The 24,286-nt window shown below is 36.8% G+C and overlaps 1 protein-coding gene across 1 annotated transcript in view; it reads left to right on the top strand.

The window, feature by feature from the left end:
• The window catches only part of ADAM32 (ADAM metallopeptidase domain 32), a 199,425-nt gene extending 189,502 nt beyond the window's left edge, over window positions 1-9,923 (top strand). Inside the window, exons 17-20 of the mRNA XM_062213816.1 lie at window positions 3,524-3,623; window positions 4,706-4,855; window positions 9,546-9,602; window positions 9,775-9,923. Coding sequence (XP_062069800.1) covers window positions 3,524-3,623; window positions 4,706-4,855; window positions 9,546-9,602; window positions 9,775-9,923 — 456 coding nt within the window. The remainder of the gene's footprint in view (window positions 1-3,523; window positions 3,624-4,705; window positions 4,856-9,545; window positions 9,603-9,774) is intronic.
• The last annotated feature ends 14,363 nt before the right edge of the window (window positions 9,924-24,286 follow it).

Genomic DNA, 24,286 nt, shown 5'->3' with positions numbered 1-24,286 from the left:
GAAACCTCCCGCTGCAGTTTCCCTACAACAATCCGCTGAGAGTGTACTTTGTCTACTTTTTTTCCCTGTAAGTTCGCCTAGCCTAGTGCAGACCTCCTTGTCACTATTCTGCCATCTTCCTCCACGTTGACATGACCTATTTTAAGTTGTTATATTTAATATATATGTAGGTAGACATAATAGTGTATCTATACTTGCATGTATGACTGTATGGATAGACACAAGGAAACACATACGTACCTACATGCATATTTTTGTTAAGACCGCCTAGAGTTAATGACATACAAGTAGTAATGACCGTATTTAGCTCCTAGATATTCATTTCTTTTTTGTTAAAAAGTTTGCTTAGTTTTGTTACTTATTTGAAGGTGAGAGAAAGATGTCTCTTCACTGTTTTACTCTACAAATGCCCACTAAAACTGAGGCTAGAGCGGTTCAAAGTCAGGAACCTAGAACTTCATCTAGGTCTCCATGTGTGAGGCAGTGGCCCTAATATTTGATCCATCACTTGCTGCCTTCTGGGCACACATTAGCAGGAAGTTGGAATTGAGAGCAGATCTGGGACTCTAACCTAGTCACTCTGACATTGGATGCAGGCAGCATATGTAGCCTCTTATGCTGATCCAAAAGCCTGCACCATAGGACTTAATTTCTAACTATTCTTCATTAAAAGGCCCCAAAACTCCTTGGAGATAAGGATGATTCAAGGACTGGAACAAGAAAAGTACTAGATAAGCTGAGATGTTGTTTCACCAGAAAATAAGATAATATTCAAAGAATGTTGGAAGTCAGGCACAGAGAGGCAACCACCACATGGACCCCACTTATATGTGAAATCTGAAACAGTTGATTTCATAAAAGTTGAGTGTATATGGGGCCAGCATTGTGGCATTGTGGCGTAGTGGGTAAAACTGCCATTTGTGATGCCAGCATCCCATATGAACCTGGGAAAGCAGCAGAGGGTGGCCCAAATGCTTGGGCCCTTGTTTTCACGTGGGAGACCTGAAAGAAGCTCCTGGCTCTTGGCTTTGCCTGGCCTAGCAGCCATTTGGAGAGTGAATCAGTGGATGGATGACCTCTCTCTCTTTCTCTCTCTCTCTGTAACTCTGCCTTTCAAATAAATAAATAAATCTTTATTAAAAAAGAAGTTGAGAGTATAATAGTGGTTACCGGAAAAGTAGAGAGGAATGGGATGGGGAAAAGTTGTCCAACAGATACTATTGCATTTATACTTCAGGAGTAAGTTCTGGTATTCTATGGCACAGAAGGGTGATAGTTAACAAGAATGCATTGTATATTTTAAAGTGGTTAGGAGAGGATTTTGAATACATTCATCATAAAGTAATAATAAAAGTTTAAGGAAATTTATATCTTAACTATTCTGAATTGATCATTAGCCAAGGCATATGTGAATCGAAAACATCACATTGTACCTCATGCATATGCTTAAGTATTATGTGTCAATCAAAAATTAGTTAAAAATAATGTTGAGAATATCAAAAGGAGATAGAATCGAGCTTGAAAGGCTTCCACTAACAAATATGAGGGAATTTGTGCATCATTGTAAATAATACTAATGAAATGTGGCTCACTGAACAAAAGAAAAATTTTATTTTAACAAATAGCAATTAACATGTTGAATAAAAGAAAGTGTATGATAGTTATAGTAATGCCCCTTGCTTTATTATGATAGCAGTAATTGAATAGATCAATGTGGAGGACGAAAATATATTCCCAACAGTATAACCAGTATAGAAGGAAAAATGGAATTAAATAATCATTAGTAGATGCTTAAACGAGGGTGTGAAAGTGTTTTCTAAAGCAGAATGAGGGAGATAGAAGATAGAAGAGAGAGAGAGAACAACCATCTTCTTCTTTACTCTGAAAATGCCTGCACCCAAACCCAGGAATCCCATCCAAGTCTCCATATGGTGGCAGGAAGCTGGTTATTTGAGTAATCCTCATGACCTTTAATGATCTGTATTACCAGGATGCTGGAATCAGGAACCTGAGCTGAGAATCAACCCAACAGTCCCATGTGGTACATGGGTGTCTTAACTTCTCGTTTCAATTCTCACTTCTAAATATTTTGTGAGTTGAACATTTACATAACCTCAAAATATTTCCCTAAAATGGTTCATTAATTATATGTTGCAACTGGAATTTTGCAGTGGGAAATCTTGGAAGACAGCATCTTAACAAAGAGTGAAATTAAGGAAACAATGACACTATCTTGGGACAAATTGGCATCGTGTGTCTCCTAAAAAGTTTTTTGAAGTTGTACAGGAGTAAAATATGTATGCTCTTACATTGAGATTAAGATCCAATTAAGACCAGGAATTTGAGAGATTTTATATTATTTTGAGAGATAGCATAACATAGTAGTCAAAAGCAGAGCCTCTGAAACCAGATTCCATGGGTTTAAATTCTGGTTATGCTACCTATTAGTAGTATGACTTTTGTCAAGTTTAATACCTATGCGTGATCTTAACTTTTAAGAAGGGACAATAATGGCCTCTACATCACAGGGTTGTTTGGGGATTTAATGAGAAAATTAATATAGTGCTCAGAAAAGAGACTCACAGTAAGTATAACACATGTGTTTACTATTATCAATCTAATTAGGAATGCAGAAAGTATTGGTTTCTAATGTTATGCTGAATGTAAGTATCTAATGCCTTTTCTTTACACATCATACTAGTATAGCTGTTAGAAACTTCCCTGGGATGCCTACATCTCATATTGGGGTACTTGAATTTGAGTCCTGGCTTTGTTCCCATCTCCAGCTTTCTGCTGATGTGCACTCTGAGAGGCAGTGGGTGAAGGTCGCAAGTACTTGTGTCCCTACCTCCTACATGGAAGATCCAGATTGAATTCCTGTTTCCTGACTTTAGCCTGGCCCATCCCCAGATGTTTTGAGCACTCAGGGAGTGAAACAACATATAAGAGCACTATCTCTCTCTCTGTCTATATGATCTATCTACCTTTATCTCTGTTTTTCAAATAAAGTAAATATTATACATAAATTTAAGAAAAGATGAAACAGAACTCAGTCCTGATTAAGAGTGATTAATATTTAGCAGCTATCTGGATAAGGGTACAGTTCTCATCTGGAGGTGCAGAAGACTTCAAACTACCACCATGGACTCACTTGACATGGAGAAGAGAAGACCTATTCACAGTTAGCTCTGGGGGATTGTCCAAGTTCTCTCCAGCACATCACTGGAAGGCTCACTGTTTCCTTCAAAATGAACACGCACATTATTTGCTGATAGACATTCGAAAGTGTTAAATGTTCGTAATGCAAATATTGTGAACCTAACTTTACAAATACTTTTATTCCAGTTTCTACTTTAAAAGTGTATTTTGGTCTAAGAAACCAAGTATTTGATTTGTGGATTATTCGCTACATAAACCACGTAAACAAGTTTAAGGCATAAAATTACGCACAATGATTGTCTCACATTTTTCACTTTCTATGAAAAAACACTTTAATCATTTAAATTTCTAAAATTTATCCTAGGTGTGCAATTCCAAAGGGGCATGCCATTGTGCTCAAGGGTTCCTACCTCCAAATTGCCAACGGCGTGCCAGAGGATTACGTTTATTGCCTGAGGAAAAGGGTAATTATCTACCCCCATAGATAGCCATTGCTTGTCTTCACTAAAACACAAGTTAGATCTTACCATTAACAGAGAGTCTAATATTTGCAATGGAAAGGTATCATACTTCTGTTAAGGAATGGAAACCAAATATATCTTCAGCTTGCTCTTTTCTGAAACAAAATACTATGATTGAAATTGAATTCTTTAAAATTTCTCTTTACCAGTATCAATCGGTATTACCTATATTCTCTCAGAATATTTTCAATTTTCCTCTCCATCTTTATGATTAATCCAAAATGAACATTTACTCTTAGTCTAGTACTTTCACTGTGTTTCTTTTACACTAGTAGAAAAACAAAATAGATAAGACTTTATTCTGAGATTTATCATTTAAATGAGAAGAATGTATAAATTACTACTTAAGAGAGGATACAAATTGCTCTAGGATAGTATTTTATTTACCATAGTTTTAGTTTCTTTCATTTATTCCTTCATTGAGGTAGCAAATATTTATCAAAGTCTTAATATATGCCAGCTGCTGATGTAGGCACTGGCGATGTACAGTGAGCAAAGGAAACTCAAGGAGCTTAGAGAGACTGTAGTTCTGTATACCTGGTACTGACAAGTAACAGATTTAGGATTGGGACTCAAATCTCCTGATTTTTATTCCAGTACCATTTGAGGAGCACTAAAGTGGCTCTGTATGTGAAAATAGAGTCCTAATTTCAAAAGCCAACAGCATATTAAGGAAAAACTATGAAATCCACAAATTTAGTTAAATCCTTTGATAATCTAATCCTTTGAAAATTTGCAATAATGCAAATTTAAGTGACCTTGCAAATAGATAATACTGTATTATATATCAATGAAGTTTTTTGGCCCCTTTTTGTGTTATACTGAAATTTTGCTATAGCTGTATAATGTAACATAGTTTGGAGCTTTCTGGTACTTGGCTTCCCATTAATAATTTCAAGTATTATGATTCTAAATTTATTTTTCTATGTTCCTTGAATAACAATTAAGATCTTCATAATTTATGACAACTTGCAAGTAAAATTGTATGCTTTTTTGTTTGGTTCTAATATATTTTTATTTTTTAGGTTTAAATCAGGAAGAAATACTTTTGAATGCTGAGAAGCATTGGCTTCTAGGTTTCTATGTTGGTTTTCCTATTCTCATTGTAGCCACTGCAATAATTGTGGCATGGAATACATTGAAAAAGCAGCCCACCAAGGAAGAGGAATCCCGAAGTAACGAGTAAATTAAATCTGTGTTCTGGGGCTATTTTTCATAGCATTTGAATCTAGTAATGTGTGAAGCAACATCACGAAGAGCAGTAATACATTTTACTGGGATTTTGAGTAATATCAAGGTTTATTCTTATTGTGGAAGTTAGTTGTGAGTATCTCCATTTTAAACCTGTAAAAGTTTGAGATTACAATTACCAATGCCATAGCTCTGCTATTTAAGTGATAAAGAACACAAATGTATTCAAATATGTTGTTTTCAAATATTCTAAAGGTTATCAAAGTGTGATCTGTGCCATCTGTAGAAGCACTAGGAGTACTTATATAATATGTTGATTTCAGGGCCCTAGAACAGTTGAAATATGTTAGTTTACATAGTTGCCTCATATAGGAAATAATTTAAAAAAATTTCTTGATAAAAATTTCAGAAGGAAGATTTATAATTTGTCTGGATTTTTTAATTTCTAAAGAAATTATCCAAACACAAAGAGAACATGTGTCAAAAATCCACTATCCCGCCCTCCCCCCTGGAAATAAATAATTTTTATCATTTGTTATGAAATAAACCATGGTAATTATAGCCAAAGTTTCCTTCTACCTGATTTCTCACCTTCCCTGCACAGAACAATGTCTTCATTGAAAGCTTGTAAATGCTACATGTTTATGCAAACTTTACACAAAACTAGAAACATACAATGCAGTTCCTTTTTCTCCCACTTCAGACTTGTAACTTGATGTGTTCTAAAATAACAGATTTTTCAGGAAAATTACTGAAAAGTCTACGTCAGTCTCCAATGAGTCATTCCGATACTGGAGACAATGAGAGCTGTGTGCTGGGTTTTGAGTTCTTAGTTATGATGAGTAGATCTACAAGAAGAAAGTGCTATTAGGTTACAGGGACCAATGGGGGTTCAAGATTTTAGAACTCATTACTCATTGGTTAGGTTTCTATTCATGGTTTCAGGAACATGTCAAAGTCTAAGATGCAGTTGGTACTAAGGGCTTCCAAATATATCTTGTCTTCTAGCTAAGAATTATTTTTGCCTTTGTGGGGCATATTTGTGCTATACAGAACTCTACTGTGAATAAGGTCTCTCCATATTAGATTTAAGTACATAAAATAGCATAGGACAAGTATGGAAATGACTTACAAATTGTTTCAATAATTTTAGTACTTTTGCTAAGCTGAAGCTTTTTTATTATATTTTTTAAATTTTTAAAAATTTTTAATTTTTTAAAAATTTAATGAATACAAGCTTCATGCATTTCTTTAGTATAACTTTAGGAATATAATGATTCTTTCCACCATGCCACCCTCCCACCTCCTCCCCCACCTCTCTCCTTCTTTATTTTGTACTGAGATCTATTTTCAATTAAATTTATTCACAGAAGATGAAGACTTCTTCAGTAAAGAGTTCATCAATTAGTATGATAAAAGAAAAGAGTAAAAGACAAATAAAAATGAAGAAACTGTTTCTCAACAGTTGAGACAAGGGCTGTTGAAAGTCATTGCATCTTTAAGTTAACTTTTTTTTGAGTAACTTAATTAACTTTAAAGAAGCATCCAAGAGTGATACATCTTTTCTGAGCAGTTAGACATAACTGTAGCTTATGAGACATAAGAATATCCTTCACTTAATACATTAAGAGAAAGTAAGTCTTTTGGAACAAGTTTTGTCATCAATTAAAGAAGCACCTAAGAAAATAAGCAATGGAGTTAGACATTTTGGCCTAACTAAATTTAAGACATAAGTATATCCTTAAATTAATATGCTAAAGTGGAATAAATCTTTGAAAACAAGTTTTATTGCTAATTCTCCTAATAACAACTCTTTGAGGGCAGAGGTCCTGCATGGGAAGTTAATGCACAGTGACTCCTGTTGTTAATTTAGCAATTAGCACTCTTATGTATAACCTCTGTGATAATTCGGGGCTCTTGACATGAGCTGCAAAGGCTATGGAAGCCTTTTGAATCCACAAACTCCATCAGTATTTAGACAAGGCAATAAGCAAAGTAGAAGTTCTCTCCTTCCCTCAGAGAAAAGTATCTGCTTCTTTGATGACCATTTCTTTCTACTGGGGTCTCACCCACAGAGGCCCTTCAGGTAGGACGCTTTTTGCCACAATGTCATGGCTTTCTATGCCTGAAATGCTCTCATGGATTTTTCAGCCAGACCAGAATGCCTTTAGAGCTGATTCTGAGGTTAGAGTGCTACTTAAAGTGATAGTCATTCTGTGAGTCTGCTGTGTGGACTTTTTAATTCTATTCCTTGCTCCTTTTTAATTCTATTATTATTCCCAAACACTTAATCCTATTTATATGATCACTTTAACACTTAATCCTATCCATATGATCACTTTAACACTTAAAATGCTAATTTTACCACCCAATTTTAGAAGATTTGGGGTCCCATGGCAAATTTTTAAACTGTACCCTTAGAAGTAAATCTGTAGGAATGTATACAGAATTATACAGATTTCAAAACTTTATACATTTCACAATTACAACTTTAGGAACATGGTGATTCTTCCTACCATGCCCACCCTCCCACCCACATTCCCACTGCCTTCCTCCTCTCTCTAATCCCACTGTTATTTTTATATCTGTTTTCAGTTAACTTTATATGTTATATTTATAACATGTTTGTATGTTCATATTACATTTATATGTTTATATAGCATTTATAACATGTAAATATGTTATATTTGTGACATATGACTAACTCTATGTTAAGAAAAGAGTTCAACAAATAGTAAGAAAAAAATAAAAAAAACTGTACCTCAAAAGTGGACAAAATAGCTATTCAGAGTTTTTAATTCTCAAAGTGTCAATTTCACTTCTACAGATTGTCTTTTGGGTGCTCTATTAGTTTTCACGGGTCAGGGAGAACATACAATATTTGTCCTTTTGGGACTGATTTGTTTTGCTAAGTATAATGTTTTCCAGATTCATCCATTTTGTAGCAAATGACCGTATTTCATTTTTGTTTTGTTTTGTTTTACCTCTGTGTATTATTCCATGGTATATATATATATATATATATATATATATATCATAATTTCTTTTTTTTAATTAAACTTTTATTTAATGAATATAAATTTCCAAAGTACAGCTTATGGGTTACAATGGCTTCCCCCTCCCAAAACTTCCCTCCCACCCACAACCGTCCCCTTTCCCACTCCCTCTCCCCTTCCAATCACATCATGATTCATTTTCAATTCTCTTTATATACAAAAGATCAGTTTAGTATATATTAGGTAACGATTTCAACAGTTTGCCCCCATATAGCAACACAAAGTGAAAAAAAATACTGTTGGAGTACTAGTTATAGCATTAAATAACAGTGTACAGCACATTAAAAACAGAGATCCTACATAATATTTTTTAAAAATTAATTAATTTTCTATGCTATTTCCAATTTAACACCAGGTTTTTTTTTTTTTCATAGTTTCTTTATCCAGTCTTCTATTGATAGGCATTTGCGTTGATTCCATGTTTTAACTATTGTGAATTGAACTACAGTAAACATGGGGGGTAAAGATAACTCTTTCACATGCTGACTTCATTTCCCTTGGGTAAATTCCCAGGAGTGCAATGGCTGGGTCATATGGTAGTTCTATATTCATATTTCTGATGAATCTACATACTGTCTTCCATAGTAGCTTTACCAGTTTACATTCCCACCAGAAGTAGATTAGGGTATGTTTTCCCCCACATCCTTGCCAGCATTTGTTGTTTGTTGATTTCTGTATGAAAGCCACTATAACTGGGGTGAGGTGAAACCTCATTGTGGCTTTGATTTGCATTTCCCTGATGGATGGTGATCCTGAGCATTTTTTCATGTCTGTGGCCATTTTGACAAATGTCTGTTTAAGCCCTTTGCCCTTTCTTAACTGGGTTGTTAGTTTTGTTGCTGTTGACTTTCATGATCTTTTATATATTCTGATTATTAATCCTTTATCAATTTTATAGTTGGCAAATATTTTTTTCCATTCTGTTGGATGTCTCTTTGTTAATTGTTTCTTTTGCAGTGCAGAAGCTTCTCAATTTGATGTAATCCCATTTTTCAATTTTGACTTTGATTGCCTGTGCCTCTGGAGTCCTTTCCAAGTCTTTGCATATGCTAATGTCTTGCAGGGTTTCCCCAGTGTTCTCTAATAATTTGATTGTATCTGGTCATAGATTTAGGTCTGTAATCCATTTTGAGAGGATTTTTGTGTAAGGTGTAAGGTAAGAGTTTTGCTTCGTACTTCTTCATTGTGGCAATCCAATTTTCCCAGCACCATTTGTTGTAGAATTTTAATCAAGCAGAATGTTAGTGTAGGAGAAAGGGTTGATGCTTTATGCATCAACATATGACTGTCTGTGCCAGGGATTGATTTTAGCTCTTTTGTCAAAGATAAGTTGGTTGTAGATGCTTGGATTGATTTCTGAGGTTTCTGTTCTGTTACATTGCTTTATCCATTTGTTTTTGTACCAGTACCAGGCTGGTTTGATTGTAACTGCCCTGCAGTATTTCTTGAAATCTGGTATTTTGATGCCTCCAGGTTTGTTGTATAAAATTGCTTTAACTGTTCAGGATCTGCTCTGTTTCCATATGCATTTCAGCGTCATGTTTTCTACATGTGAGAATAATGTGCTTGGTATTTTGATTGGTATTACAATGAATCTTAAATTGGTTTCTTTTTGTAGTATGGAATTTTTCCAGAGACCAGCTTCAGCCAGCCCAGGGGTCCCAAGGTGTGAGAGGTATTGGTGCTTGAAGAAATGAGACACATATTCACAGCAAGGCTGATGGCATGGCTCTGGCTTTCGAGCACCAGACTATTTTTACATCATAAGTCAAATAATGATTCTTTTTTCTCACAATAACAAGTCTGTTGTCCATTTTTTTCTAATTACAATTTCTTTTATTTTCAAGGGCATATTCAGAGCATGAGTTACAATCACAGGTGCGAGACAATGATTTTCAAAGGCATGTTCAAATCATGGGTTACTATCACCTACAGGTACAAGATAATGGGCTGCCCACACAAGCCAAGGCCTGGAGAGCTGTCGAGAAAAGCATAAATAGTACCTTACTAATCTAATCTTTACTAGAAGCCCCAAGTTCAAAGCAGGCCCCTTTTTGAAATGTATCCCCTCTTTGCAGTTCTTTCTGTAACTCTACTTTCTTTATTGTACTTACAGATGTAAGGTTCACTTACTTCTGTTCTACAGTTTTGACATCCTAACCATTACTCTATTTGTAGTACATATTGAATTAAAGCTTTAATAACATTTGTTTTTATTTTAGTGGGATATATATCAGGGAGCCTGTTGCTTTTTAATTCTTTTCCACAAATAGCTCAACCCTGCATAATGCATCAACCCTTTCTCCTACACTAACATTCTGCTTGATTAAAATTCTGCAAAGCAATGGACATTTTGGGGATTATGAGACTAAGCATTCTTCCCTAAAATTAGGAATACAGCAATTATTAGCAGGGCCACCAGGAATCTCTGGCTTTCTTAAGTGGACTGTAGTTCCCAATGAACCTAAAACCACCAAGAGGACCACAGCTGTCCTTCTCACGCCTTGCTGAGACAGACCTTCTCCTGTGACCTTGTCAGCCAGCTAAAGTTTCTTCTATTTTGTTTTTAATGTTTTATAATTCTCATCATAGAGATCCTTCACATCCTTGTTTAAATTATTTCAAGGTAGTTGATTTTTTTATAGTTATTGTGAATGGGATTGATTTTTTTTATTATTTTTGTTTTGACAGGCAGAGTTAGACAGTGAGAGAGAGAGAGAGAAAGGTCTTCCTTCCATTGGTTCACCCCCCAAATGGCCGCTACAGCTGGTGTGCTGTGCTGATCTGAAGCCAGGAGCCAGGTGCTTCCTCCTGGTCTCCCATGCAGGTGCAGAGACCAAGGACTTGAGCCTTCCTCCACTGCCTTCCTGGGCCACAGCAGAGAGCTGGACTGGAAGAGGAGCAACCGGGACTAGAACCTGGGGTACTGGCACCGCAGATGGAGGATTAGCCTAGTGATCCGTGGCACCAGCCTGGGCTTGATCTTAGAAATTCCTTCTCAGCTGTGGCATTGTCTGTGTATAGAAATGGTGTTGATTTTTGTGTGCTGATTTTATATCCTGCTTCCTTACCAGACTCTTCTATGCATTCCAATAGTCTCTTAGTGGAGTCTTTTGGATCCCCTATGTATAGAATCATATCATCTGCAAGTAAGGATAGTTTGACTTCCTCCTTCCGAATTTGTATACTTTTGATTTTTTTTCTTGCCTAATGGTTCTGGCTATGTTGAATAGTAATGGTGACAGTGGGCATCATTGTCTGGTTTAGGGTCTCAGTGGGAATGCTTGAAACTTTTCCTCATTCAATAGGATGCTGGCCATGTGTTTGTCATAAATTGCCTTAATTTTGTTAAGGAGTGTTCCTCATATACCCAATTTGCTTAGGGTTTTCATCATGAAAGGATGGTGTATTTTATCAAATGTCTTCTCTACATCTGTTGAGGTAATCATATGGTTTTGTTGTCCAGTCTGTTAATGTGGTGTTATCACATTGCTTGATTTGCAAGTGTTTTTACCACCCCTGCATTCTGGGAATAATTCCCACTTGGTCAGAGTGGATCATTTTTCCAATGTGTTGTTAGATTCGATTGGCTAATTTTGTTGAGGATTTTTATATCTATGTTCATCAGGGATATTTGTCTATAGTTATCTTTCTCTGTTGCATCTTTTCCAGGTTTGGGTATTAAGGTGATGCAGGCTTTGGAGAAGAAGTGTGGGTAGATTCCTTTTCAATTGTTTTGAATAGATTGAGAAGAATTGAAATTAGTTCTTCTTTAGATTTCTGGTAGAATTCAGCAGTGAAGCCATCTAGTCCTGGAGTTTTCACTGTTGGGAGGATTTTTATTACTGATTTAATCTCTGTCTTGGTTTTTGATCTATTTAAGTTTTCTGTATCTACATGACTTAATTTTGGTAGATTGTGTCTTTCTAGGAATCTGTCCATTTCTTCTAGGTTTCCTAGTTCGTTGGCATACAGCTCTTTGTAATAAATTCTGATGACCTTTTTATTTCTGTGGTATCTGTTGTTACATTTACCTTTTCATCTGTGATTTTATGGATTTCAGTCTTTTTTTTTGACAGGCAGAGTGGACAGTGAGAGAGAGACAGAGAGAAAGGTCTTCCTTTTCCGTTGGTTCACCCTCTAATGGCCGCTGCGGCCAGCGCACTGCCGCCGGCGCACCACGCTGATCCGAAGGCAGGAGCCAGGTGCTTCTCCTGGTCTCCCGTGCAGGTGCAGGGCCCAAGCACTTGGACCATCCTCCACTGCACTCCCGGGCCATAGCAGAGAGCTGGCCTGGAAGAGGGGCAACCGGGACAGAATCCGGCGCACCGACCGGGACTGGAACCTGGTGTGCCAGTGCCGCTAGGTGGAGGATTAGCCTATTGAGCCGCAGCGCCAGCCTTGGATTTCAGTCTTTTTTTTTCTTTCTTTCCTTTTTTTTTTTTTTGGTCAGTCACACCAACGGTGTATCAATTTTGTTTATTTTTTCAAAAAATCAGCTTTTCACTAATTCTCTGTATTTTTGTTTCAATTTTGTTTATTTCTTTTCTAATTTTAATTATTTCATCCTAATAGTTTTGGGCTTGGTTTGTTGTAGATGTTCTAGGTCCTTGAGATGCATCAATAGTTCATTTATTCGGTAACTTTCCAGTTTCTTCATGCAGGCACCAATTGCTATGAACTTTCGTCTTAATACTACTTTTGCTATATCCCATAGGTTTTGATATGATGCATTGTCATCTGCATTTATTTCCAGAAATTTTTTGATTTCTCCTATGACCCTCTGTTCATTCAGGATCATGTTGTTCAGTCTCTATTTGCTTATGTATGTTTTAGAGATTCTCGTTGAGTTCTAGTTTCTTACTATTGTGGTCCAAGAAGATGCACGGAATTATTTCAGTTTTTTTGAATTTGCTGAAACTTGTGTTGTGGGCTAGCATGTGGTCTATCTTATAGACTGTTCCATGTACTGATGAAAAGCATGTGTTTTCTGCCTTCGTGTGGTGAAAGGTTCTGTAGATATTTGTTAGGTCCATTTGGTCTATAGTGTCCATTAATTCTGTTGCTTCCTGGTTGATTTTCTGTTTCCCCTCCTCCTGTGGGACTTCCCGGGAGGTTTCCTCTTCTCTTCTCTGCCAAGCATATACTTCCTACCCTATTCCCTGAACATTTTCTTCCCAGCCTCGAGTAGGGTGCTGCTCCCAAATCTGCTATTTTCCCCCTACTCTATATATACAGTTTTAAGAACATGTTGGAACTTTTGAAAATTACTTTTTGTTGGCCGGCGCCGAGGCTTAACAGGCTAATCCTCTGCCTTGCGGCAGTTTTAGAAGGTGGTATCTTCTTAGGAATTTATCAGTTTCTTCCAGTTTGTCAAATTTTTTGCATTTAAGTGCTGGGTCTTAGTCCACCTGTACAAGGATGGACTGGGTCCGAGGAAAGGTGAGTGCGCCGCTCGCCCGTTCCCCAGCCTCCCGATCCCAGAGACAATCAGACGCAGCGGGGAGCCAAGTCTAGCAAGAACTCATTTACTTCCTGAGAAACAGAACCTTTTATAGCACAAAACTGCAGAGTCATTGGGGCAGGGCTAAGGACCAACCAATCACTTAAAAAATCACCTTACGGGGGGATTTCTATAGGACTAGCCATATGTCTATACACTTGTTACTAGTTTTGTTACCTCCCCTGATGTTGCGCAGCCAATCAGTTTTAGTGGTAAACAACTTTGGATTCCGCCCACCTTACTTCCCCTGGGCTCCATCATGTAACTAATTTCCCCACATTTAAGTACTCTACATTCAGCATTCTTCTTGGAGGAAGTACATATTTTATCTGGTATTATTACGATGCTCTGTTGTTAATTGTAAATGTATGAATTTGTCTATTGCACATTCACTCCTTTTGAAGATGTATTTTCTTATTTTAAAGGCAGAAGAATGACAGGAAGACACACACACATACACACACACATACACCGGGCGTGGAGGGGGAGAAAGGTCATCTATCCATTGTTTCACTCCCGGAATGACTGCAAAGGCCAGGGCTTGGCCAGGCCTAAGCCAAGATCCAGGAACTCCATCCTTGTTTCCCATAGAGTGGCAGGGGCCCAAGTACTTGATGTACTTGATCCATCATCACCTTCTACTTCCCAGATGCATTAGCAGGAGCCTGGATCAGGAGAAGAGGCAGGACTTGATCCCAGACACTCTAATATGGGATGCCAGCATTGGAAGCAGTAACTTAATGTGCTGTGCTACAACACTGGCCCCATGTAGTCTCTCTTGAATGAAAGGGTATATGGGCACTGGATTTTAGATGGACAATTTCTGTTAGTCCTTTTATGAAATTCTGACATGTAATTTTGTTTCCTGTCAAATTAATTCATTTTACCTTTATACTTAAACCATAATTTTTTTCTGTAAAATAGGAAAATCCTTAGTCATATCTCCTCTATTATTGACTCTTTCTCATCTTTTATTTTTTAAAAAAGTCTCCTGTATTTCTTTTATTTTAGGACCTCCGTGCTAGTCTCCATGGTGGTGGTGGTCATAGTGGTGGTGGATGTTCACTTTTTCCTTCTCTTCCTGCTTCTTTTCTTTATTTTTATTCTGTCTTTCTGAGACTAGAATAGATCTATAAAATAATTTACATCTAGGGAAATTTGTCATTGTAGTGTGGACAGTGTGATGAGTTTAGCAAATACATACAAATACTACTCACATAACAAAATGTATAATAACAGTTTCATCACCAAAATTATTTCTTCTCACCTTACCTCCAGATCTGGACACTGGCAAATCTGTTTTCTGTGCCTATTAGTTTTTTTAACCTATTTTAGAACTTTAAAAAATGGAATCATATGTTATATAGTCTGGCCTCTTTCCCTTAACATAATGCATGTGAGAGCCATCTGTTATGTGTGTCTGTAGTTTAGAGCGGTTACTGCTACTGAGACAATACCATGCTGAATAATTCTGCCTAACTCACTTTGTGCCAATTGTGGTATTTTTCAACTCAGATGGTGGGAACAGAAACTAAAGCTATTTATGTTCTTGTGTGTATACAAAAGATGAGCATTTTACTCATTCTTTATGAATATTTTTACTCTGGCTCAGGTACCCACCAGTCCATATTTGGTAGGAGATTTTATGGGGGTCTCCACGGAACCCAGAGGCCCTGTTTGGGCATCTTTCCTCTCTGATTCTGTTCCCTAGGCACTCTGGCTGTGTTTGCTTCCCTGGACTTCCAGTTCCACCAGCTTAACTCAGGTGGCTGGAATTTGCCTGCCTCTCCATGCAAGCAGTATATTGTGGAAACTCTCTCCAAGGAGTATGAAAGTCAAACATGGGGCTCACCTTGTTTGTTTCTTTGTCTCAGGGTTCAGTGTCCTGCACTAATATTGAAAGTCTGACTGAGTCTTTCATATTTTCAGTTTTTTTTTTCTTCAGGCGGGAGGGTAGATCTAGTCTGCCACTTTATTTTGGTCATAACTGAAAGTGTGTTTTATGGTTTGAGTATACATATATACTCATTCATTCAATTTAAAAGGAAGAGTGGGCAGAGAGAAAAGAGAGAGAGAGAGAGAGAATTGATTTAATCCCATCTCACTTCCCAAATGTTCAGCATAGCCAGAGCAGGGGCAGGCTGTTCTAGAGCCAGGAACTTCAAAATCTGGATCTCCCAGATTTTGCAGTACCCAAGTACTTGAGCCATCTTCTGTTGCCTCCCAGGTGTGCATTAGCAGGACCCTGGATCAGGAGAAAAGGTAGGATTTGATCCCACGCACTCTGATAATAGGATGTAGGCATCCCAAGTGGCAGTTTAATCCATTGTGCCACTATACCCACCACATGCACTTTCAGATATTATATTTTTAAAGATAAAAGCAATTTATTGACACATGTTTAGAAAGACATTTCAATGCAATAGAATAGAATATCCAAAATACACTTGAGTATATACATATAAATTTAATATATGATAAAGAAGACCATAATGTAAAAAAGTTGATTACTCAATGATGTTGACATAAGTAAATTCTAAAAAATAAATTTGAACCATACTTGATAACCCAAGTCAAATTGTATTTCAGGAATATCAACTATTTACACATAAGAAATAAAACCTGAACTATACCAGCAGAAAGCATAAGTAAACATGTTGTAGTAATAGAATTTGGAAGATCTTCTAAGAATGTTATAAAACCCAGAGACCATAAGTAAAAAAGATTGTTGAATTCAGTCTCGATATCTTACATTTTGATTTCTTCAAATCACTATTTCATGTCTCCAGTTTATGGATTCTAGCCCTTCAAAGATCTCTCCAGAGCTTATAAGTATTTTTATATTGTCTTTTAAATAAATCATTTTCAGTTCTTGGTGCATGAATTCCTTATTTTTGTGGTGTTATTAATATTTAGTAGTTTATAACTGTATAATCTTTTAATTTCACTATAATTTTTCCCATGAAAACAAATAAATATATATTTATCACATATATATATATAATATTATTTACTTTCGCTTCTCTTAATAATTATGCATGATTTTCAAGAACTTGTGGGATTATAAACTGGAATCCTGAAACCACATTTTTAGTGACTTGAGATTCAGTACTCTCAGAGATACAAATTTCCATCTACACACACCCATGCTGAATTCCAAGTACACTAGTCAGAATTTTTATTATTCCTGTGTCATGGGTGATATGGTCACTCTGGCTCCCTGGTTTAGTTAGATTTACAGATTATCCACATGTAAGTGCCAAATATCTCAATTCCTTGTAAGACAGAAATATTATGTTTGTAGTTAATATTAAGTGTATATAACTACCTTAGATAGTTTTGTAAGTTTTTAATCCTTAACTCCTATTTACACTGTGATCTTTAAGATTTATCATTTTTATTGGAATTAGATGAAGTCTTTCCTTTATCTTCAGTTGTGTACTTTTTTAACACTCTTTAATGTGAAGAATGGAAAGGGAAATTTACTTTGCCAGCTAACTCTATCAGATTGTCAAGAAGTCAGTATAGATTTTAATTTACAAGATGTTATCATTTCTTTAACATGAATAAAAAAGCTAAAAATTAAAGTACAAAGGTCAGAATCAGATATGAGAGTCAAATGTATACTTGATGTTTAGAAGTGATAAGGAAATAAAGCGATCCTATGCTTTCTTGATGCTCTCCTCACTGCAGTATTTGAAATTTGTGTGCTTTGTGAGTGAAGTATATAAGCTAATGAAAATTTTATTCATTTGTATTTTTGTTCAGTGACCTTTGGATGTTATTTTATCAGTAACTAGTCTTACAAAAGATAAAATACTGCTAATAAGATATATTGACTTTCAATCACAAACTTGATTAGCTTCCTTAGGATTAACTGGATACATTATTTTCACTTTTTTTAGGTCAAGATCAGAAGGTAGCACTCACACATATGCCAGCAAGTAAGTATATTAGGTCTTTTTTAAGACACATGTTGAAAATTAAGAATAAATTGGTAATCCACAGTTGATTTCTAAATTTTTTAAAAAAATATTTATTTATTTTGAAATTAAGAGAAAAGCAGAGAAGAGGAAGAGAGAGAGAGAGAGAGAGAGAGAGAAACGCTTCTAACTGCTGGTTCACTCTCCAGATGGCCACAACAGCAAGCACTGGGCCATGCTGAAGCCAACAGCAGGAGATTCATCTGGGTTTCCATATGGGTGGCACAGGCCCAAGCACTTGAGCCATGTTCCACTGCTTTCCCCAGGCCATTATCAAGGAGCTGAATCGGAAGTGGAACAACCAGGATTTGAACTAGCATCCATATTAGTTACCTGCATTGATAAGTAGCAAGTAGAAGCTTCACCTGCCACACCATAATGCTGGCCCCGATTTCTAAATATATTTGAATATCCTCAAATGGTGAAATAATACAGTGACAAGCAGATTATTAATATATGGTAGTTTAGGGGCCAGTGCCATGGAGCCATAGGTTAATCCTCTGCCGGCGGTGCTGGCATCCCATATGGGTGCCAGTTCTAGTCCCGGCTGCTCCTCTTCCAATCCAGCTCTGTGGTATGGCCTGGGAAAGCAGTTGGAAGATGGCCCAAGTCATTGGGCCCCTGCACCCACATAGGAGATCGGGAAGAAGTTCCTGGCTCCTGGCTTCAGTTCGGCCCAGCTCTAGCCATTGCAGCCATCTGGGGAGTGAAGCAGCGGATGGAACACCTCTCTCTTTCTCTCTCTGCCTCTGCATCTCTGTAACTCTGCTTTTCAAATAAATAATAAATAAAAATCTTTAAAAATATATGGTAGTTTAGTTTCTAATAAATTAGTCATTTCTTCATTTAATGTTTATTGGAAGTCCAACCTGAGGAAACAAGAAATAAATTAGCTGCCTCTAACAGGAGATAAAGTAAGTACAATTAGTAAAGAAAAGAATATAAAGTGCCTAGAAATTACTCATCTTGGGTTATGCAAATATAGTGCCTGGATAAGCAAGCAAATACTTGAAATTTGATAGATTGTGTCAGAAATTATGAATATATATATATATATATATATATTGCTATAATGGCTATGGGTTGAGGAGGACTAACTGTTCTTCTATTTTTATCACCAGTAAATTACATTGTGTCTCCATTAGTGTTTCTTTGCTTTTTAACATGTAAAAATTGTTCATTTTTATGGAAAACAGTGAAATATTTAAACATATTTATTCAGCATAAACTGATCAAAATAGGTAATTAGTATTATTAGCTTTTCATTTCATTACCCTTTTGTTATATTTGGTGAATACAAACTTGTTTCCAGCTCTTCAATCCCATATGTAAAATATTATTGTGAACTACAGTCACTCCACTTCACTGTGGAACACTTCATGTCACTACTTCTAGCTAAAATTTTTTGGTACCTATTATCCACTTCCTTCTACACTCTTTCCAGTCTCTAATAATCAGTATTATGAGATCATATTTACTTTTTAAAATTTCTACATATGGAGAGAACTGTGTTACTATCTTTCTGTGTCCTGGTAATTTTACTTAGTATAATGACCCCCTAGTTCCATCCAATAGGCTGTGAATGGAATTCATTCTTTTTCAAGGGTGAATAATATTACATTGTGTATCCATACCACATTTATTTATTTAGCTATTCATCTATTGTGGACCTCGACATTGATTCCATTGGCTTGACCATTGTGAATAATGATACAGTGAATGTGGCAGTACAGATGTCTCTGTGATATGCTAATTTAATTTCCTTCAGATATAAACCCAGAAGTGGGATACGTAGGTCATGAGGTAATTCTGTGTTTAGTTTCTTGAGGACTCTGTGTATTGTTCTTCACAGTGGCTGTTGTACTCTGCATTCCCTCCAAGAGGTGTAAATGTTCCCTTTTCCCTAAATCCTTGCCATTTGTTATTCTTATCTTTGTGATGAAAGCCATTCCAACAGGAGTGAGATGATACTCTATTCTAATTATTTTAAAGGTTTATTTTATTTATTTGAGAGTTACATAGAGAGGTAGAGACAGAGAGAGAGGTCTTCTATCTGCTGGTTCACTCCCCAGATGGCCGAAATGGCTGGAGCTGCACCGATCCGAAACCAGGAGCCAGGAGCTTCCTCCGGGTCTCCCACACGGGTGCAGGGGCCCAGGGACTTGTGCCATCTTCCACTGCTATTGCAGGCCACAACAGATGGCTGGATTGGAAGAGGAGCAGCCGGGACTAGAACCGGCATCCATATGGGATGCCAGCTCTTCATGCCAGGGCTTTAACCTACTGTACCACAGCGCCAGCCCCCTTCAGATTTAGGTTTCTGGTCCATTTTGAACTTACCTGGCATGAGAGTTGTATGTGAAGGGATTCAATCTTCTGCTATGGATATTCTGTTTTCCAGAACCATTTAGTAAGAGATTGTCTTTTCTTCTATGTATGTTTTTGGCACTTGTGCTGAGAATTAGTTGGCTGTAGGTAAATGGATTTACTTGTGAAATCTCTATTATTTTCCATTGGTACATGTGTCTTTTGTATCAGCACCATGCTATTTTGTTTACAATTACTCACTAGTGTTTCTTGAATTCCCATATTGTGATGCCTCAAACTTTTTGTTTATGATTTATTTCTTTGGGTAGTCAGGGTCTTTTATGGTTCTGCACAAATTTTAGTATTTTGTATAGTTCTTTAAAAAATCTTATTGATATTTTAATGGGTATAACATTGGATCTGTGAATCACTCTGGTAGTCATGGACATTTCAAGAATATAAATGCCTCCAATACATAAACATGTGAAACCTTTCCTCTTTTTATCTTTTTCAATTTCTTTCATTAATATTTTTTGAAAATGATTGTAGCAGTTTTCAAATGCTTGATATAAATTTATTCTAAGGTTTTTTTAAGCTATTATGAATGAAACTGGATTTATGATTTATTTTTCATTGAGTTTGTAACTTGTATATAAAAATGCTGTCAATTTTTGCATGTTGATTTTGGATTATGAAGCTTTTCTGAATTCGTTTACTAGATGTAATGGTCTTTGTGCGGCGTCTTTGGGTTTAAATATGTAGAGAATGAGGTCATCTGAAAATAGGCACAATTTGAATTCCTCCTTTTCAATTCGTATGCCTTTTCTGTCTCTCTTTTTTTTTTGAAAGGCAGAGTGGACAGTGAGAAAGAGACGGAGAGAAAGGTCTTCCTTTGCTGTTGGTTCACCCTACAATGGCCGCTGTGGCCAGCGCGCTGCTACCGGTGCGCCGTGCTGATCCGAAGGCAGGAGCCAGGTGCTTCTCCTGGTCTCCCATGTGGGTGCAGGGCCCAAGCACTTGGGCCATCCTCCACTGCACTGGGTTTCTGAGTCTCTGTTCTGTTTAGAGCTCTGGTTACTTACTGATTGGATTTCCCCTTCAGCCTTCTGGAAGTGCAGTCCCTTCGTTGTTCTGGTTCTTCTTTGTCCCCCATTCTTTATATTCTGTCTCTGAATTTCTCCATGTTTCTTAGTTTGTCTTCCACCTATCATTTTTGTTGTGTTTTCTCTAAACAATTTTAAATTCAGAAAGTCTTTTTTTCAGGGATTTTATTTCTTATTTAATAGATTCTGTTCCCTTTTTTAACCTCTGTAGAAATGTAAGCATTCTTTTTCAAGTTTTCCTGTTCTTATGTTTTTTACTTTCATGTTATCTCTTAGAGGCTTTTCCTTTTTAAGTCACTAAGTGGCAATGATTGTCTCTTGAGAATTCTGCATGTCCTATGTTTCAGATGATGTCTTGTTGTGGAGGTTATGTTTTGTCTTCCAGTTTTCACAAAAATTAGTGTTCATAGGAAGCATGAATTAGTGTTCTGAGTCTGTACTTGGAAGAGACTTATGGTTCCTAATTTACCATGTATTGTATTTCCATCTGTATCCCTTAGCCAATTTAAATAGCTATACTATAGCTTGTGAGACATAAGAATATCCTCCATTTAATACACTAAAATGGAATAAATCTTTGAAAACAAGTTTTACTGTTAACTCTCATAATACAACTCTTTGAGGGCAGAGGTCCTGTATGGGAAGTTAGTGCACAGTGACTCCTGTTGTTAATTTAACAATTAACACACTTACGTATGATGTTAGTGATCACCCGAAACTCTTTTCATGAGCTGCCTAGGCTATGGGTCTTTTAAGTCCACAAACTCCATCAGTATTTAGACAAGGTCATCAGCAAAGTGGAAGTTCTCTCCTAACTTCAGAGAAAAGTACCTGCTTCTTTGATGACCACTTCCTTCATGTAGGACACTTTTTGCCACAGTGTCTTGGCTTTCCATGCCTGAAATGCTTTCATGGGATTTTCAGCCAGACCAGAATGCCTTAAGGGCTGATTCTGAGGTCAGAGTGCTACTTAAAGTGATAGTCATCCTATGAGTTTGCTGTATGGACTGCTTCCCAGGTTGGAGCCCTTGCTCCCTTTTAAATCTATCTATTATTGTTACCAAACACTTAATCCTATCCATATGACCACTTACACACTTAAAATGCTATTTTACCACCCAGCTTAAGGGGATTTGTGGGCCCCATGGCAAGTTTTTAAACTGTACCCTTAGAAGTAAGTCCATAGAAATGCATGCAGAACTATACAGTTTTACAGTTACAAACTTCATACATTTCACAATTACAACTTTAGGAACATGGTGATTTTTCCTACCATTCCCACCCTCCCACCCACATTCCCACCACCTTCCTCCTCCCTCTCTTATTTTTTACTAAGCTCTACTTTCAATTAACTTTATACACATATAATTGTCTCTGTTAAGTAAAGAATTCAACAGATAGTATGAAAAAAAACACAACTGTTCCTCTATAGTATAGACATGGGCTATTCAAGGTCATTGCTTCTCAAAGTGTCAGTTTTACTTCTACAAATCTTCTTAAAAATAATTTGTCACCGGCCGGCGCCGCGGCTCAATAGGCTAATCCTCTGCCTGCAGCGCCGGTACACTGGGTACTAGTCCCAGTCGGGATGCCGGATTCTGTCCCGGTTGCCCCTCTTCCAGGCCAGCTCTCTGTTGTGGCCCGGGAGTGCAGTGGAGGATGGCCCAAGTGCTTGGGCCCTGCACCCACATGGGAGACCAGGAGAAGCACCTGGCTCCTGGCTTCGGATCAGCGTGGTGTGCTGGCTGCAGCGCGCCAGCCACAGCGGCCATTGGAGGGTGAACCAACGGTAAGGGAAGACCTTTCTCTCTGTCTCTCTCTCACTGTCCACTCTGCCTGTCAAAAAAAAATGAAAAAATAATTTGTCACTATTTTATTAAGTGTGGAATAGGATGGGGAATTAATCTGTTAGCACATTCTTCTTTCTTGTCTAGCAGTCAGTGCAGTCATAACCTGTAGTTATTTATTTCTTAATGGATTAAACATCAGGTTGCAACAAAACCCGAAGAAGACTTTTAAATTCACGTAGGTATTCTATGCTGGGAAGTGCAACACACAGTGGCAAATCTGTTTTCCTGCTCTGCTTCCTAGTTGGGAGTGTGGTAGTTATACTCTTTATGAGTTTGGTATTTTGGTCATTAAGAATTTTGCTTATTTGCATATCCTAATTTAGCAACTAAAATGCTCATTAATGTTATAAAAGTTATTACAGGTTATAAGATATTGAATATTCATTCTTTATGGTCTTTATTTGTTAATATTATTTTGGAAGCATTAATTTTACTCTCATTTTGATCCAGATCAGAAAGCAGCAGCCATGCTGTTACCAGCAAGTAAGTAAATTAGGAGGTATTTCTTAGAATCAGTGTATGTTAAAAATCAAGATAAATACTAATAATTAAGAATTAATTGTACCACAAGTTGTGAAAACAACCTAGTTGTTTTTGCCAATCCAGTCATAAGTGAATACTTGTTTAAATGAATCTCTCTTTTCTTTCCTTCAGCTTATTTAATAGTGTATTGGGAGCGTAGATTTGGGAAATAATGGGATAAGTGAGTGATGGAATATGGTCATTCATAAGCAGAATCCTTCTGTACTTTTATCCTTGTGTACACATAGGAAATGTTCACTTCTTTATTTGGTGTCTCTTCAAGTAGAATCTCAATATGTACACTCATGAACAACTGAGTCCATGTCTTTCCCAGTCAGTTGAGAAGAATTTGCCCAAGAAAAAACATTATAAGGGACTAAGAATTCTATGCATTCCCAAGTCTCTCAGTTTTACAAAGTAGTATTCACTAGATCCCCTTCCATTCCCTAAAAGGTGCATGTCTCTGTCTAATAATCTAAATAAGATTATAGTTTCTCAGCCCCAACAGTGATGGGTTTTGTGTATTTCTGCAGGTGTGAAATATTTTGTATTTTTCCACCTAGGTTCTCTGACTTACAGTCCTTATTTTTCTGTTTAGGGGACTGATAATATTTCTTCTAGGTTTCTCTAAGTTCACTACCATTCCAAAACACACCAAATCTACAGGGCAAGCTCTCTAAGCAGCAAACCTAGATTGTATGGTATCATTTACTCTGGAAGTTTCCCCTTTCTTTCCTTTATCTCTTCTCATTGTGATCTTTTCTTTACTCTTAAACTTTGGAATTAGTTTCTCCAAACTAAAAATATTGATTTTTGTTATGCATTGTCATTATTTTGAGAAAAAGAGTTGTCACACAGTGCTTGAACACAGCATGTCTCAATGTTCTTTTCCTCACCATGGGCCTGATTAATTAATATTCTACCATTTCAGAAAACAAAGACCAGGTTTATCTTAATCAGCATTGTATAAACAGCATGTAGCAGCATGTTTGGATTGTGGTAAATCAATAAATATTTGTTGAATGAATGACTACCGTTGATCCTCACACACATGGGGTAGACAAACAAAAACACAAAGTTACATGGGTATG

The sequence above is a fragment of the Lepus europaeus genome, chromosome 16 (genome assembly GCF_033115175.1).
Source record: "Lepus europaeus isolate LE1 chromosome 16, mLepTim1.pri, whole genome shotgun sequence".
Taxonomy (NCBI): Eukaryota; Metazoa; Chordata; class Mammalia; order Lagomorpha; family Leporidae; genus Lepus; species Lepus europaeus.
Note: the sequence above shows the minus strand (reverse complement) of the source record. Positions and strands in the feature narration are given on the sequence as shown.